The sequence below is a fragment of the Nicotiana tabacum genome, chromosome 21 (genome assembly GCF_000715075.1).
Source record: "Nicotiana tabacum cultivar K326 chromosome 21, ASM71507v2, whole genome shotgun sequence".
NCBI classification, from domain to species: domain Eukaryota; kingdom Viridiplantae; phylum Streptophyta; class Magnoliopsida; order Solanales; family Solanaceae; genus Nicotiana; species Nicotiana tabacum.
The window spans coordinates 59900865-59920390 of NC_134100.1; the positions used below are offsets into that span (position 1 = coordinate 59900865).

Sequence of the window (19526 nt, forward strand, 5' to 3'; positions counted from 1 at the left end):
TATTATTTTGGTGATTTGATCACACGAGCGAGCTCGTATGATGTTATTACACTTGTATGCATTTTTGATTTGGAGCTCAAGGGGCTCAGGTGAGTTTCAGATGAGTTTGGATAGTGTAAGGACTGCTGGTGTGTTTCAGTTCTGGTGCTGGGTTGCAGGTCTCGCAATTGCGAAGACCTGTTCGCAAATGCGAACTTTGCTTTGGAAAATTTGAGCTCGCAATTGTGATGGGGGACTAGGCAAGGTAGTCTTCACATTTGCGAAGAAATGTTTGCAATTGCGGATATCCCGTGATTCGCATTTGTGATGGGTTGGGCGCATTTGCGATTGAGCCCTGGGTTTAGACAGATTCACAAATGCAAACCTTTGATCGCATTTGCAGTTGGACGGGAGATCACATTTGCGATGTTTCTATCGCAATTCGACTATAGTAGGCTGGGGACATAGTTCGCAATCGCGACCTGTTTCTTGCATTTGCGATGCTCCCAATTGCGAACAAGTGTTCATAATTGCAACATCTGTAGCTAGGTAAAAGAGGGAAAACGGGACTTGGCTCATTTTACACCATATCTCAACCCTAAACACTCTAAAGGCAATTTTTCAAGAATTTTTTCTTCTTCCCAAAATCATTGGTAAGCAACTCTAATCCACTTTCTTTCAATTCCCCATTACTTTTCATGAGATTTCAACATCAAATTTAGGATTTCCATGGTAGAAATTAGGGATTTGGGTAGAAATGTAAGATTTTGTAAAATTGAAATTTAGACCTCAAATTGAGGTCGGATTTCAAAATAAATCACATAACAGGGCTCGGGGGTGTATGGGTAATCGAGTTTTTGTCCGAATCTTGGGTTTTGACCAAGCGGGCCTATGGTTGTCTTTTGTTGACTTTTTAAAAAATAATAAATATTGAACCTCTTTCATTAATGGGTAGTTTCTAAAGCTTATTTTGAATTGTTTGAACGATAATTTGCTAGATTTGGTTGGTTTGGAGGCTTGTTCAAAGGGCAAGGTCGTGGTTGATTGATTGCTGTAAGTGTTGTATCTAACCTTGACTTGAGGGAATTAGGACTTGTTAAATTATTAATTATGTGAATTATGTGGGAAAATGATGTATATGTGAGGTGACGAGTGTATATATGCTGTCATGAGATTTAACATGCGGGATTTGGGTATTTATTTTCATGTTTTTCTTTATTCCATGATATTTTTTGTTATATGCTTTAACTGTTACATGCTTTACTTGACTTCTATGATATAATTGCTACTTGGCATTTGATTGTTACTTGCCTTAATTTGTTCATTTCTCACATAAGTTTTGCCTATTTTTTACGTGTTTCTACTTGTCTTAATTGTATATCTTAATTACCACATATTTTATCTGCTTTTAATGTTTCACATTATAGATGTACTCTATTAGGTTGTTTCGCTTATGTGAGCCGTTTAACTTTTTTGTATTGATTAATTGGTAAAATTTGAGATTCCGAGATGTTTGAGATCCTCCGTTTATTCTGTGGTTCTTTACTTTTCTGTACATTCCACCTTCTTTGTGTGATATTTTGTGAATATTATTGTAGAGTTGTTTATGTTAATGATTTAAAATTGTTTGGGGATCGGGTTGCACGCCGCAACGGTATTAATTGGTATTGAAATGATATGAAGGAATAAGAACGGATTATGATATGAATATATGATGATATGGTGAGATCGGGTTGCGCGCCGCAACGGATTTAATATGTTGCAATTGCTTGTGATTGTTGAATTATCCTCGGTATTGTGATATGAGACTTGAGACTTTGTTATTCTGGGGATCTCTGGTAGTTGACCTTCGGGTCCGTTTATATGAGTTTATTTCTTTATTTTTATTCCTGTTTTTTTGTTATTATTATTTCGTACAGGTTATTTGTAAGTGACTTGCCATAACCTCGTCACTACTTCGTCGAGGTTAGGCTCGGCACTTACAGAGTACATGGTGTCTGTTATACTCATACTATACTTCTTTATTTCTTATACAGATACCGATGTTGGTCACGGCAGCACGTAATGAGACTACTCAGATTCAGCTACTTTAGGAGATTTGAGGTATAGATGCACGACGTCCGCAACCCTAAAGTCCCCTTTCTATTCTGTATTTACTGTTTATTTAGTTTCTAACAGTTGTATTTTGTTCAGACTTTATCTGTAGTACTCTAGATGCTCATGTATTCGTGACTCCAAATTCATGTATTCATGACTCCAGATTCTGGAATATGATTAGATTTTGCCATTTGGTATTTTTATTAGTCTATTTCAAATGTTTACAGTTTGTTATTATTAATGTTTTGATCTTAAATTGTTAAAACTGGTTAAGTAATTTAGCTAACGTTGGCTTGCCTAGCAAATAAAATGTTAAGTATTACGGTCCCGAGGGTAGGATTCTGGGTCGTGACATACATAAATCCCTAAATAATTTCTTCATCCAGTTATAGAATTGGACATCAAAGCATAGCATGATCAAGCACAATTACACAAGACAACATGCATTCAATTAGGAGCATTTAATGGACATACTAAGAAAGGAAAAAAGGGAGTGAAGAAGATGACAAACCTTCTGTAGTGTAGCAAACTAAGGGGCGGAGCATGGTTGTCGAAGATTCATCTCAGAATTGAAACCAGAAACTCAAGCTCAGCCGGATTTGAGAACAAAAGAAAAGAAGAGAAAATAAGAGTTGAGCGATTAAGAGTGTATCGAAGTGAGTTGTGAGTTTTATCGTGATGTTTAGTGATATTGTTGAAGGTTATTGACTCTGGTATTTATAGCCATAGTTATGGCTCAACTACCAAGTTAGGGTTTTGAATTTCAAAATAGTGACGGTATGTGAGTTGAGAGGAGAAAAAGAAAGATAGAAAAGATAAAATGGAGAGGGGTCTCATCTTTTCAGAGGTCTTGAAGGATTTATTTGAAGGAAAAAGAGTCGTTAGGCTCGAAGCTGGCTGTTCGTCCCCATCATCAAAGCTCTGAGCCTCGAATATGTTTTGGCTCGCAAAATCTTGAATGGTTCTTCCATAGGACCAAAGGATCTTCCAGATCCCATGATGGCATAAGAGATTTGACCGGGACAAGTAAGAGATGAGGGGTTTCTGTGACCTCTACATTTCTCAGAGGTTTGATGGAGAAGAAAGAATAGGGGAAAATGTAATAGGAGATAAGGGTTCAGAGACGGATGGTGAGAGAAAATGGGGGATAGAAGGTGGGGGTCGATAGCGGACCACCAATTGAAGCTCGGGTTCGACGGGTAAAGGTTGAGAGATGAGAGAGGGAGAGACAATGAGGGCAGCCGTCTCTGAAGGGAATGAGAGATTAGTTTTGACCCTAAGGATAAATGAGTGTTTGGGGTTTGGGTGAAGGTGAGTCGTTGATCAATGGGATTAGTGAGAAAAAGAAATGATAAAAGGGGTATCTTGAGGGCCGTTGGATCAAGAATGATCGGAGGGTAATGGTAATTTGAGTGGGGAATTAAATTTGATAAAAGGGGAAAAAAGGTGGGCGTTGATGGAGAGGAGATCAACAGATGAGATTATTTGTGTTTCTTTTGTGAGAGGGACGAGCGGGTGATATGGTACGCGCTGATTGGTGCATTAATAGTGGCGCGGATCACTGAGGTGGAAGGAGGAGCTGGGCTAAGGGTTTTCGGACTGGGTTGGGGTTACTGGGCCAATTCTTTGGGCCTTTTGATGGGTATGAGGATGAAGAAATAGGATTGAATATATAGCCATGCCAATTAAAATCTAAAAATTGCAAGCATAGCCTATTACATTCTTAACCCCTTTTATGATAATTAATTTAATTAACACTTCCTTATTCATAATAATTCATAACAAAATACATTATTAATGACCTGCTGCATATCTACATATTTATAAGCTAATTTTATACTTCAAGTAATTAGTTAATTATATATATGTTTGGGAATTATATAAAATAGCCGATTAATCTTAAAATACAGGTAATTTATAAACATATTTTCTAAAATTGGTACTACCAACATAATCACAAATATATAATTAATATTAATAGCTATTTTCATTATTATTATGCAAAAATATAAGGTAGGTTTAGATGTAAAAAATATAAATAGTTGGAATATACTTTATTATGTTACTATTGATGAGGAAGCATATTAAATTAATGATAAAAAAGGAAGGGCCAAAATTGGTCATCAATAGGTTCCAGGCCCTTAGCCTATTTCTATCCCACTGTATGGCTCCAACTAAGTTGAAGGAATTGAAGGAGCAGTTGCAAGATTTTCTTAATAAGGGGTTCATTAGACCGAGTATTTCTCCTTAGGGTGCGCTGGTATTGTTTGTAAAAAAGAAGGATGGATAGATGAGGATGTGCATTGACTATCGGTAGTTGAACAAGGTTACTATTAAGAACAAGTATCCATTTCCTAGGATTGATGATCTATTTGATCAGCTTCAGGGTGCCAATTCTCCAAGATTGACTTGAGATCTAGCTACCATAAAGTGAAGATTAGGACTTCGGATGTCCCTAAGATAACTTTTAGGACTCACTATGGTCATTATGAGTTCTTGGTGATGTCATTTAGGTTGACAAATATCGTAGTAGCTTTCATGGGTTTGATGAACCGAGTGTTCAAGCCTTACTTGGATTCCTTTATGATTGTACTAATTGATGATATTATGGTTTACTCTCGTAGAAGAAAGGATCATGAGAAGCACCTGCGGATTGTACTTCAGACTTTGGAGGATCATCAGCTTTACGACAAGTTTTAGAGTGTCAATTTTGGTTGGACTCAGTTGCATTGTTAAGTCATGTTGTGTCTTGTGATAGCATCAAGGTTGATCCTAATAAGATTAAGGCAGTTCAGAATTGGCCTAGACCTACTTGAGTTATAGAGTTCCAGAGTTTTTTGGGTTTGGTAGGCTACTATTGCCGCTTTGTGGAGGGGTATTTATCTATTGCAGCCCCATTGACTAAGTTGACTTAGAAGGGTTCTATTTTGAGATGGTCTAATGAGTGTGAGGAGAGCTTTCAGAAGCTCAAGGTTGCTTTGACTACAGCTCTAGTGTTGGTGTTGCCCCACGGTTTGGGGCCTTATACTGTGTATTATGATTCTTCGGATATTGGATTTGGTACAGTATTGATACATGAGGGTAGGGTGATTGTCTACACATCTCGTCAGTTGAAGATCCATGAGAAGAACTATCTCGTGCATGATTTGGAGTTGGAAGCTATTGTGCACGCACTCAAGATTTGGATGCACTACTTATACGACATGTCGTGTGAGGTCTACACTGATCATCAGAGTCTCCAGCATTTGTTCAAGTAAAAGGATTTGAATTTTAGGCAGCTAAGATGGTTGGAGTTGTTGAAAGACTATGATATCACTATATTGTATCATCCGAGGAAGGCTAATGTGGTGGTCGATACCTTGAATAGGAAGGCGAGATGTAGGTAGTTTGGCATTTATACCAGTTGTATAGAGGACATTAGCTAGGGATGTTCGGCCTTGGCTAACAGATTTGTGAGGTTGGATATTTTGGAGCCTAGTAGAGTTCTTGCTTGTATTGTTGCACACTCCTCTTTGTCGGAGCGCATCAAGGCTCGCCAGTTTGATAATCCTCACTTGTTGGTGTTGAAAGACATGGTTCAAGGGGGTGGTGCTAAGAAGGTTGTGATTGGAGATGATGGTGTTATGCGGCTTCAAGATTAGATTTGTGTTTCGAATGTTGTTGGTTTGAGAGAGTTGATTCTTGAGGAGGCTCATAACTCGCGGTATTCTATTTATCCAGGTGTCACGAAGATGTATCATGACTTAAATAGCATTATTGGTGGCAGAAAATGAAGAAAGACATTGTTAGGCATGTCTTACGGTGCTTGAATTGCCAGCAGGTGAAGTATAAACATCAGAAACCAGGTAGTTTGATTTAGAGGTTGGTGATACCGGAGTGAAAGTGAGAGTGCATTACTATAGACTTGGTAAGATTACCACAAACGCCGAGGAAGTATGATGCTATTTGAGTCATTGTGGACTGATTGACCAAGTTCGCGTGCTTCATTCTGGTGATGATTTCCTACACTTCAGAGATGTTGGCTCAGATCTATATTAGAGAATTTTTTAGCTGCACGGTGTGCTATTTCTATCATCTCGGACCGTGGCACGTAGTTCACTTCACACTTTTAGAGAGCTGTTCCGTGTAAGTTGGGCACTCAGGTGGAGCTCATCATTGCATTTCATCCGCAGATGGTGTCAAGCCCCAAAGTCGGGGAGCGCGACCGGCGCTCAACCGAGTGAACCCGATCGAGCAAGCATGTTAGATTTCCTTCTACCCAACTCACCCATGAATGGAGATAATACATATTTTCATTAATTATACAAAAAGGTGTTCATGTCCACAATACCAATTCATTATCAATAGTTCCATCATTTTTAACGTCTTAAATAGAACAAGTAATACACCCACAACATAACATAGTTTGTCTTTCCCAGCACCAATACACAACCCACACTATGTCTACGGAGCCTCTAAAATACCAAAGAGTACAATGATAGTGCTGGCAACAAGGCTCCGACTATACCTCAAAATACAATAACACATACGAAACAAAAGATACACAACCCCGGAATGAGATGGGGCTCACCAAGTTAGTTGGGAAGAATGAGCACCACTATCACTGGTCAATATCCTCTGTTATGGAACCACCTGCATCCATTAAAGATGCAGCGCCCCCGGTAAAAGGGACGTTAGTACATGTCGAATAGTACTAGTATGAAAACCAAACACCAATTAAAGAATTTGGAAATACAATGTAAATATGATGAACCAGGGCGATAATAGAATAGCATAGTTAACCGTTTAAACCAAAGCAAGCTTATCAAGAGCTGTCATTAACATTTATAGAATTTAATATGAGATCCTCTGTAACCGTTCCCACATAAAGCCGCCTCACCCCAATGTATGCGGGTGGAGATTTAAACACAATACTAAAACTCTACTAAAGCGGCCCTACCGCCTCACCCCAATGTATGCGGGTGGAGATATAACCACAGTATCAAAAACCTACACAAAGCGGCTATGTCGCCTCACCCCAGTACATGCGGGTGGAAAATGCATCAACGATACCAATACCTACACAAAGCGGTCATGCCGCCTCACCCCAATATGTATATGCGGGTGATGGTTCAATAACAATATCAAAATCATACACAAAGCGGCTCTTCCGCCTCACCCCAATATATACGGGTGGAGGTGTAACCCCAATCACAATCTCTACACAATTTGGAATAATAGTTTTTCACTTAAATCACGACTTGGAATCATAACACGTAGATACACAATCCATAGTTTGAAACACATCCTAAATTTATAATACAGTATGATAAAAGCACTTGAAACACGAATTGAACATATATCTTTGTCAAAAAACTTATCCATAATACTCAACTTGTAATAGATATCTTGGAACTTACAAGGATATTGGGGTTCCAATTCTTAAAGAAGAGTTTAACCAACATACCTCAATGGAGCTTCCTTAAACTCTAAAATATTTCGAAATTCTTAGTAACTTCAATCTATTTTAGAAATATAACAAATGGACCAAAATTAGGAAGATGCTCATGGTTTTAGCTCATTCGAGCATTTTATCAAACACTAGGTGTGCATTAAGGTTTCAAGGTCCTTTTATGTAGGATTCCATCATCCCACAACACAATCTTTACCATTTTTAGCTCAACAATCTTCCTACACACTTTGATAACACATGCATATAAAATAAAAAACCCTCATGCCCAAAAATTAGCTGCTAATTACCCATTTCAAGAAAAAATTCAAAATTGAGAGTTAGGGTGTAAAATCTTACCTCTAGGATGAAGACCTAGTGAGTTTCCCTTCGTAATCTTCCAAACTTTGAGCAAGAATTGAAGAACAATTATTGAGAATACCTTCTCACTCTATGGCACTCTTTCTCACTCTAAAATATCAGATTTTAGCTCAAAAATGGCCCAAAGCGTGTATTTAACGAAGTAGGGTCGGGTTTTAAAAACCAAAAAATGAAGCTCCGGAACAAGGTTTGCGATCGCATATGCGATCTCATAATCGGTATGCGGACCGCATATCGGCCGCATAATTGGTGTCTAAAACTAGCAAAAACTCTGCCTCGGTCTGCGGTCACTATGCGGCCCGCAGACCTGTTTTGCGGTCGCATAGTGAATCGCAGAACAGTTCTGCGGCCGCATAGTCGACCGTAGAATGGCATCCAAAACTACCCCTCTCCTTTCTCACTCTGCCGCCATTATGCGGTCCGCAGAGTGATTCTGCGGTCACATAATGGACCGCAGAAATGCATTTCTCTGCCAAAAATTTTTTCTTTATCCCTCAGTGCATTGTTCAATCCAAAAAGTCCGAGCTAAGAATTTATACAATCCTCAAACACGTAAGCCCAATCCGGCACCACGAAATATTATATTTCTCTTTGCAAAATTTTACAGGGCCTTACAGATGGATGGCAAGTACGAGCGTACTATCCATATCCTTGAGGATAAGTTGATGGCCTACGTCATTGATTTTGGAGGCTGGTCGGACTAGTTTCTACCATCGGTGGAGTTTGCCTACAACAATAACTACCAGTCCAACATTTAGATGGAGTCGTATGAGGCCTTATATTATAGGTGGTGGCGTTCTCCTATTGGTTGGTTTGAGCCTAGTAAGGCTAGGATGTTTGGTACGGATTTGGTTCGTGATACTTTGGAGAAGGTGAAGTTGCTTCAGAATCTCCTTCGTACAGCACAGAGCAGGCAGAAGAGTTATCCAGACAAGAAGGTCTGTGATGTGGCTTATATAGAGGTCGAGAAGGTACTTCTTAAAGTTTCTCCTATGAAGGGCGTGATGAGATTTGGGAGAAGGGCAAGTTAGACCTGAGGTTTATTTGCCAATTTGAGATCTTAGAGAGAGTTGGAGAGGTTGTTTATAGGCTTATATTACATTCCAGTCTAGCAAGGGTACATCCAGTATTTCATGTTTCTATACTTCGGAAGTATCATGAAAACAAGTCACATGTTTTGGATTTCAGTACAGTGCATCTAGATGAGGATTTGGCTTATGAACAAGAGTCAGTAACTATTCTAGATCGGTATGTTTGAAAGTTGAGATCTTAGGATATTTCTTCTGTGAAATTGCTTTGGAGAGGTTAGCTGAGGGTTTGGCTTATGAACAAGACTTGGTTATGTTATTTCATGGTTATTTTTGAAAGGCTTGTTTGGAGTTGCTTGTGAAGGCATACCTTAGTCGTATTTTCTCGTTCTATATCTTCTTGGTTTTATACCTGTTATCTCTCTCTTATTATTTATCTGGTCATCTTACTTGCTATTTTACTTGCCATCCTATTATTATGTCTCTCGTTACTTTCTCATTACTTAACTGCACATGTTTATATATAGGTATCTTGTCTTAGCCTCGTCACTACCTGTCAGGGTTAGGCTCGAGACTAATGGGGTACATTGGGTTGGTTGTACTCATACTACACTTATGTATTTCTTGAACAGATTTTGGTGTTGGTCCTACTGGTACCACGAGGACAGACTAGCTTGCTGCTCGAGGAGACTCGAGTTAGTACTGCACTCTCGTTCGTAGGCCTTGGAGTCACCTATCTCATAGTCCCGTTACTGTGTTTTCGCTTCGAAGAGTGTATTCTTTATTTCAGGCTTGGTATTTAGTTATTGTGTAGACGCTCATGTACTCAGTGACTCCAGTTTCTGAGAGGTGTTAGATGGTCGTTGGTTTTAAACATGATATATTATTTTCTGAGTATTATCTTTATTTATGATATTATGTTATTTTACGTTTTGTATTGTATTTATTTTTGTTATTCGTTGGTTTGCCGAGTATGTGGTGTTAGGCGTCATCACGACCCTTTGATTTGGATTTTGGATCGTGACAAGGATATGCCTCTTTCTCCCAAGTTTATTCTGTAGGGTCGCGGCATAGTTCCCCTACGACTTTCTATCCATGCTTTTGTTTGAATAAATTTGAACTACCTCGTCGTGGTTTTATTTTAAAAAAAATAAAAAAAATACATTGTATGTGTCTACATTTTCTCATCTTATGTCATAAACTGTGTGTTGGAATATGCTTAGTGGATTAGACGGTGCATATACTCAAATAGGGTATAAAGTATTGATCATGCCTTCGCATAATTACATGCATTCACGAATTTCTTATAAAAGATTGTCCTAGGCTGTTAGACGCAGGCCGATAATGCTTAATTAATTTGTACATATACTATATTTGATACCACAGCTGACTCCTAGTTAGCGCATCACTCTCTCGACCGTTGCAGCGGTGAGACATTCGCTTTGTCCCGGTGGAGGCTATTTTTATGTTAATTTATCTTTTACTGGGACTATATGACCCAATTCGATTGTATTAAGATTCTTAGATGCTCCATAACGATTGAGGGTGTGAGATTTGACGTACGGTATTACTCTCAGTAATTTCCTACGTACTGTTACGCTATCTATCGTAGAGTTGTTTGTTACATTATGTTTGGGAATGTTGGCTGATGTGGATTGAAAGTTCGGTTAGTGGACAGATGCTCGCTAAGCCACTTGCGGACTGTCCAGTTTTGGATCGGATAAGCTTTTTAATACTTACATCATATATATGCTGAATAAAATCCCTTGCCAATTTATTAGTACACACAAATATGTTTATAAAAATTAAGAAACGAAAAGCTCCAAACACTAACTCACACATTGGACAAAGCAGAATAGAATCGAGCCAAAACAAAAGGAAAAATGGCAGCAACTGACTGCGTTCCGGATTTTCCTACTTTATTGGTGTCTCTTAATTAGTTGTTTTTTGGTGTATCGCTAGGCTGCACTTTGCCATCATCTCTTGAAACCTTTTTAGAATTTGCTTCGTCGTTTGCTGTGTCTTTGTCACATAGGACCCTAAGCTGAAACTTGTCGCATAAGAAATTGAACCAGGAGACAATTTCAAAGACTAGAAAGATGAAAGCGAGGCAGCCAGCAACTCCGAAATAAGCTGGTACCCAGTAATTTTCGTCCAAATACATTATTCTTAGCCCTTTCACTATGTTGATACAACTCACGACAAGTAATGAATATCCAAGAACATGATGGAACATGTTCCGATAATCGCGACACTTACTTTCATCGTCCGGTTTAAGTTTGAGAAACAGCATCTGTATGTGGTAAACCAAATGATCAGAGACCTTTTGTTCATCAAGCGAGATAGTCGAAAATTTTAAGTTAAAGAGACATCAAAAAATCAACTCGTTAAGAATATCAACAGACAATTTATTCTAAATTGCAATTCTTTTTATTGGTTTAAGTTCTCAATAAAGTAATAATTTTGTGTTAATTTTAAACAGTAAAAATTAAAATAGCGGGTCTATTTACAATAACAATGTATAGATTTTATACCATCAGATTAAAGTGACCAACAATAATAATACAATATATATGACTGTCTGTATTAATTCTAATTTGATAACCTATAAAATAATTTTCTCCATCAGATTGATGTGGGCTTAGGCAGACCCAACTCGTTCATTACTCCAAAGTCCAAACAGAATTACAAGGAAAGGGTTGGATGTTTGTATAAACCTAGTAAATATATAACTTGCTATAATCAATTAAACTATACTAACCGTTAGAATTTCTTTACACTGTCAGTATATATAATTTTAATTCTTCATATATATGTGTGTACTCTTAAGGATCACTTGGTTGGTGAACAAGTTAAATCGAGATTATAATACGGAGATCAAATAATGATAAATTTATTAAATAGATAAACTTTTATTGGTAAACATTTAATTCATCGATTAAAGATGGGATATGCGGGGATTAACTAATTCTGAGATTGCTAATTGGAGAAGAGAAAATGCAACTAAACTCGTGATAAAATAATATCGTGATAAATTACCCACCCACTTGCGTATCATCTACTTTTGACGAACAAGTATAGGAGACTAGAATAAAAGATGATAATGTTTCCTTGTTAAATTCCAACTTATGTGTTAAGTTGTTCATATTGTTTTTATATTTAAAAATAATTTGATTTTAAATTTCTTATTTTACCTTAAATGAGATGATTTTAAACTATACAAAGATTTATTATTACTTGTTTTAGATCACAAGTTTCAAAAATATTTTTTTCTTTCTTTCTTAATTTTTATGCCCAGTTAAACAACGTCGCATAAATTGGGACAAAGGGAATAATATCTAAATAAAAAGGGCAATTTGTGCTTATTAATTTGTGAAATATTGGCAAATTCTGAGTTTATCCTTAATATATATCGAGATTGAGAGAGATAGAGAGTCTTACTTGTAAAGTGGCAAAAGTGAAAATGCAGATGCCAAAAATTCCATGTTTGGGAAAGGAGTAGTATTTGGATGCTTTGCCAAGCCATATTCCGACAGCCCAACCCGCTGATCCCACAATGTATCCAACTGACTGGCATGAAATATGGTAACTTTTCCATCCCGAACAAGGTAAAGGGTACTCTCTGAAATTCCTTGCTATAAGTACGCCAATGGGCAGCAATGTACCCCACCCAATGATATTTAATACTCCATGAACCTGCAAATTTATTATCAAATGATCAATAGATTCGGATTTAAAATTTAAAGTTGGTGAGTTCCTGCACCAAACTCAAGTTATTATACAATAGTAATTGAATTTGCATTTAAATATTTATTAATATTAAGTGAATTTCTTAAGTTATATACAAGGTTCGAATAAAAGTTATTGAGTTCACATAGATCCACGTGACATATACACGGCAGATTAAACTATTATGCATCAAGATTCGTTAATGTAGCTATCGGTTAGAGTATGTTAAAAAATCTTATGGTAATCTATTAGCTTTATATTGGTCCGTGCAGGTAGCTTTATAGGTGCTCTACAGTAAAATCTATTAGGCTATTTATAATTTTATTTATAGGGTTTGACAGCACGAAGTTAATTTATGTAGTATAAACTTTTTAAACTTGAAAGTTCTACAATTTTCTCCCTCCATTTCATTTTATACATTTGAACTTGTTTGACTGGACATATAATTTTTTTTTTTTGATTGGATATAGAGTTTAAGAAAAATTTTGTAACTTAGGGTAGTAAACAAGTCTTGATATTTTCGTAGCTATAAAATTCCGATATTAAGAATCAAAAGAAAAGTTTAAACTTAGATTAATCCCAAAAGAAAAATTTGCATTTTTAGTACCTCAAATGTTGCCCAATTTTAGTTTTAGTCCTTCTAATATTGTCAAGCAAATTTAACCTTCAAGTAATTGAAAATGTGCGCTTTCGATCCCCTGACTTATGAATCTTTTTAAATTAACAAATATACCATGACATCATTTAACCCACATGTGCTACAGTAAGAACTAATCTAAATGTAATATATTTCAAGTATAAAGGGATCAAAATTATAATTACATAAAATGATTAAATTAACCCTATCTGGTAAATGGTTTAAAATTATCCTCGGTTCATTTTTGGTCCAAAATTGCCATCATAGTTATCTCTATTGTAAAAGTTACCGCTCGATTTGACAGTAGAATTTGTGGACCTCACATTTAATTCGTTAAAAATATTTTATTGGGCCACGTGGCTCCTGGTTTCAGTCCATATATATGGGTCCCGTCCCTTTTTTCTTGTCTGCCCTATTTATTTTATAACCCGATTAAAATAGGGGGATGCTAATCATGCTATCTTCTTCTTGGACCCGCTTCTCTCTCTCTCTCTTTCTCTCTCTCTCTCTCTCCTTTCTCTTTCTGGTCTCTCGCCTATATGTCAAACATCTATTCATTTATAGGAAAATCTAACTACAAGGAGTTGATCTGTTTATGGAAATGAATGTGCTTTTAAGTAAGAAAAAACATTCTCTTTTGGCAATGTTGCTACAATGTGCTCAAAATTTCCCTTAATCGGCTTTCAATTTTTAATCAGATAAAAAGAGAAAAAAGGATCCTTCAGGTTTTACTGCATTCAAGCTCAACAAATGTTCTTCATTTTTTCTTGTAAGCTACAATTGTGTTTTATTTTCTGAATATTATGAACGGAACTTCGAGATCTACTTTCAGCGACGTTTTTAACATGGAATTGGGTGAAACGTTGACATAAAATTGAATGGGTATTGGTCAATGTCATGAATCATGTTGACACCCATCTTTAGAATCTAAAATGCGTCTTGACAAGAAACTATATTTGGTCGAATTCGAAAGAACAGAGAAGCAAGATAAATTGAATATTGAGTACATAAACTGAGTCTAATTAAATGTTGTGAATTCTTTTGGTGGATAGAAGGGAAAAAAAAAGAAAAAGAAGGGAGGAAAAAGAAGATCGAGCGCCCCTCATAGCCTGTTTGGCCGAGCTTCTCACACTATTAGAAATTCGATAAAAATCGATCAAAAAAATCGATCAACGTTGGTCGGTAATGGCCAAAAACCGGCCAAAACGCGACCATTTATGTGTGGACGGTATTTTTGTGGTCGGAAAGGAATACCGACCAAAGTTGGTCGGAAATTACCGACCAACTTTGGTCGGTCAATTAAATTCAAAAAAAAAAATATTGCAAAAAAAAACCGACCAAAGTTGGTCGGTTTTTTCCGACCAAAGTTGGTCGGTATTTTAATTATGTAAAAAAAAGATTCACCATCTGGGAATCGAACCGGGGTCTGTACTGTGGCAGGATACTATTCTACCACTAGATCATTGGTACATTTTGTTTTAAGACTGTCTTTTATTTGATTTATACTCTTTAATTGTATTTTCGCACGAAAATAACCGACCAAAGTTGGTCGGTTTTATTAAAAAGTAAAATTACCGACCAAAGTTGGTCGGTTTTTTTAAATGACCCGCCGAATTAACCGACCAATTTTGGTCGGTTTTTTTAATATTAATTTTTATTTATTTTAATTGAAAAACCGACCAAAGTTGGTCGGTTTCTTGAAACATAAATTTTGCGGGACTCAAAAATAGTTTCCCGCATTTTTGCGCCAAAGAAAACCGACCAAAGTTGGTCGATTTCGTAAAAAAAAAATATTTTAATTTTTTTTTTGAAAAACCGACCAACTTTGATCGGTTTTTTGACCGACCAAAGTTGGTCGGTCGACCTTGGTCGGTTTTTGCCGAATTTTTAGTAGTGTCAGCAGGCCAGTATTTTTTTTTTCCTCAAAAATATTTTTTTTTCCTAACTTAGGTGTTTGGCCAAGTATTTTTGGGGAAAAAATATTTTTAGGAATAAGCAGAAGCAATTTCTGAGAAGCAGAAAAAAGTAGCTTCTTCTCAAAAGCAGAAGTAAAAACAGCTTTGAATTTTCTTCTTACCAAAAATACCCTTAACAAAATATAGTATATACCAAAATAACCGTTAAACCTAATACTTAGGATATTAATATATAAATATTTCTTATTATTTTTAAAATAGCTTTCCAATATATAGTGACTTTAGGAGTGAATGCTTTTATATTTGTTGAATGATTTTTAATATATTTAACTTATATTAAAAGAATTACGTACTTTTAAATTTTATTTTCATATTTTACTTAAATAAAATGAAAAGGTTTAATTAGTGCTTGTAATAACAAAATTTTGAGATTATTTATTTAATTATAATATTAATTATTAAGTAAATCTATTCATGTCCTTATTCGTAATTTGAAAATTAAAAGCACTTTTTGAAAAGCTTGGCCAAACACAAATTATTGCTCAAAAGTGCTTTTTAGAGTGATTAGCCAAACACAAACTGTATTTCTCCAAAAATATTTTTCAAAAGCACTTTTAAAAAAAATACTTATCAAAATAAACTGATTTCTCCAATTTCGCCAAATAGAATATAAACTTTGTTTCAATGGTGGAAATTATAAACAGGATCAAAATAAACTTTTGGCAAGAGAAAGACGGAAGAGGGAGGGTATAAAACGCATATATCCAAAGTAATTGGGGCGGGTAACATTACCCGTATGTGTGTCTGACCAAAAATGGCCACATGGCCCAATAAAATATTGCCAACGCATTAATGTGCGGCCCACTAGATTTTGCCGTTAAATCGAGGGGTAAGTTTAGAAATAGAAATAACGATGGGATTATTTTTGGACCATAAGTTGGACGGAGGGTAAATTTAAATCATTTATCAAACGGACGGGATAGTTTTGAACTTTTTCCGTTAAAGTAACCAATAAAGAGACCAAAAGTGTTACTCCCTCCGTCTTAAATTATCTGTCGTGTTTCTCCTTTACATGTCCTTTAAGAAATATTAATTAGGAGGGGCTTTGGACTATTTTACCCTTATTTATGTCTTAAAATTAATCTCTCTTTATTGAATAATTATTCTATTTATGTACCGTCTCCATCTTCAAGAATAATTATTATTAAGAGTAAATTGGAAAAAATATAATTTATTTTGTCTTGAACTTCTAAAATGACAAATAATTTGAGACAACTATTTTTAAAAATCACGACGGATAATTTGAGACGGAGGGAGTATTATCCTATTTCTAAATATAGGAATGTATTGTTCTCTTTTAAATATGCTAAAAAGAAAAGAAATTTACAAAAAAGAAAAAAAAAGGTGAAAAAAAATCAGAAATAACTATATTTATAACTGGTAAATAAAAAATAGCCACAATTTTAAAAGTAGTTAAAATTTAGCCATATTTCATGTAAAGATAAAATCTGAACAAAAATACTATTAAAAATCCGAAAATATTCCATCATAATATACTGGAGTTCGAAATTTTTGACATATGAGCTTCCATCATAATATGTTGAAAATTTATAATATGCTGGAGTTCCATCATAATATGCCGGAAATTTATATGCAGGAGTTCCATAATCCCGCATATTATACTGGAACTTTCCGTGTGCTGGAGTTCCAACATAATATGCTGAAAGTTTATACGCTAGAGCTTTATAATCCAGTATATTATGCTGGAACTTTAATTTCTGTGTTTCAGCAGAACAATAACTATTTTTCAATAACTTTGCAAACGCTGACTATTTTTCGATTACCAGTCCGAAAAATAGCTAGCCCGTGCTATTTTTACAAAGAAAAGGGATAAGAGCGTAACCTTTTACTTTATCGCCTTTTTTCTTCTTCTTGCATTTATGCAAATACATGCGTTGACCAATATAATAAGCTCGTTTTCTAACCAGAAAGTCCTTTTAATATAATTAGTAGAATTTCTCTCTAAAGTTATATAAAATGGGTGCTTTCTATAATTGGGCATGACAAAGAGATAAATTAAGGGGAAATTAAAGAAAACTCAAGAGTAAGAGAAGCTTAGGCTTACTTGTCTTATCAGGTTAGATGTATGGACTCTATTGCCTCGACCTTTACCAGTCATCAAGTTAATTGTTTCAGTACTATCATAATTCCTGAGTGCTTTAGCATGCATCTTTGGTTCCTTCCCTACTGCATCCACATCAACTCCAACTTGCCACACATGATTTAATCTCGACACATCATATTTTAATGGATCAAGAACAATAGTTGCTTTTATGACATGATACTGAAGGTAATCAATGTAACTGAAATTAAAATTGCTAATGTTCAAGTCAATTGGAGAAGGCAAGAGTTGACAACCAAACTTTGTATAGGTGGTGATGTTGTAAGTATCCCAAAGTAAATTGCTCTTGTTCTTGATACCAATGAGAGCTTGTGTGCCAACCATTCTAGCTTCTGGGCCAGGGTTCAAACCCCAGGCTAGCCACCCTGTTCCTTCTTCTAACATAGCTCCCACCATTATGTCGAGCCTTCGAGGTTTTTCCTTCAGCTTCATGGCTATTTCAACTCCGTTGCTTTCTTGATATCGCTTGCAAAATGTTGCTACTAGATTTCTCCGCTTCGCCTCTGACAAGAATCCCTCTGTGCAACTATGAGCATTAGTTGTACTGAATGAAAATATTGATAAAAACAAGAAAAAGACGACCCCAAATATCAAAGAGCGAGCTGGTGGTGACATTTTTATCATTATTTATGTTTATGTGTAAAATACCTAGTACTTCTAAGTATTATATATATATAATTATCAAGGAAATAAGTGTATATATATATATAACTTTACATATAGTGTGAGAAGGTGGAGTTGAAAGGAGGTAATGTACATATTCTTTTTTCTTTTGTCATGATTTTTAACTTTAAGGATGAAAGGTTGTGATACTAGCTAGTCTTCTGACTACTATTCCATTAATTCCTCACACTTTTCTTCTCTTTTCATGGCCTTTCTTGCTCACAACGCCATTAACAAAGTGAGATGCCTCACCTCTAGTTTCGGTGTGATAAAGACTCAGAGGGAAATGTGTTTCACGATATAAGGGAAGGAGTAGAACTCAATCTATATCTAATGTGCGGTTGTTAAATGTCATTTCTAAAGTATTTCTAGAATTTGATATTGAGTTAAAAAGTATACTAATTGTGGGTATTAGATTAATTATACCTAATTTTAATATTTATTACAATGTGTATTCATATTTCGTACATAAAATTTTCAAACGTGGAATTTAATTGGAGTTTAATGGACATGCTAATGTATGACCAGAGAATCAAACTTAATTATTCATAAGAAGTCTTTCTCTATTTTTTCTTTTTCTTTTTTACTAAGTAATGAATATATATAACTAATTGGTCTTAGCTTATGATCGGTTAAAAATCTTTAGTTAAGTATAAGGAAAATTAAAGGAGTGTCGACCAACATTATCGATTTTAATTATAGTTTTCTACTTAATCTTTCTCTTTTTAATTTTTTACTTTTACTAAAATAGTTAAATTATATAGAATAATTGATTAAAATTATATGACAAGGAATATCACACCTACAACAAGTAATAGCCGCGTTCTTACTTATTCTTTGTGGATTTTATATTTGGAATTACTTGTCTTTTACAAAATATTTATGTTACATAATGCAAATAAGAAATAATTTATACAATCTACTTAATGTCAGGACTTTCTATATAGTTCAAATAATAAAGTTTTTAACGCACAAATATAGTTGATTTGAAGATCCAAAATATTAGGAAATACTAAAAAAATATATTTTTCAATGCAAAATTTATTTTTAACATGAAAAGTGTTATAGTTATGTTGCTTTGTTCAAATAATTAGATAATTTGTATAAGATAAGATTTAATTGATTTTAAAGTCCTTACTATTATGACTTCCCACGTAGCTCAAATAAGGAAGGATTTGAAAATTTATCATTTTTGGGAGTCAAAAATTATAAATTCGTACCGCATATCTTATTGAATAAGTCAGACACATTAAAAAAGCAACTTAAAATAACTTACTTAATTCGAAAATATCAGGCTTATTCTAATTTCATAACTCAATGAAGATATGCAATCTGATTACATGTCATATCTTAGAAAAACATTACCACTAATGAGTAACAAAAAAATTCTTATACTAAAAAGGAGATTGATAATCAACATTGTTGCTGCTTAAACTACATATTTTGAGAGAACATACGAAGACATTATGCACAAAAAGCATAAATC

At 35.2% G+C, this 19526-nt stretch overlaps 1 protein-coding gene across 1 annotated transcript; it reads right to left on the reverse strand.

Annotated features, from left to right (window-relative positions):
- Nucleotides 1-10661: 10661 nt before the first annotated feature.
- Nucleotides 10662-18025, reverse strand: LOC107762613 (cytochrome b561 and DOMON domain-containing protein At5g35735). Its single transcript, XM_016580979.2, has 3 exons — nt 17321-18025; nt 12355-12609; nt 10662-11206 (listed from the first exon to the last, which is right to left on the reverse strand). Exons 1-3 carry the CDS (start codon nt 17999-18001, stop codon nt 10850-10852), a joined length of 1293 nt encoding a protein of 430 aa, XP_016436465.1. The 5' UTR covers nt 18002-18025; the 3' UTR covers nt 10662-10849.
- Between the last annotated feature and the right edge of the window lie 1501 nt (nt 18026-19526).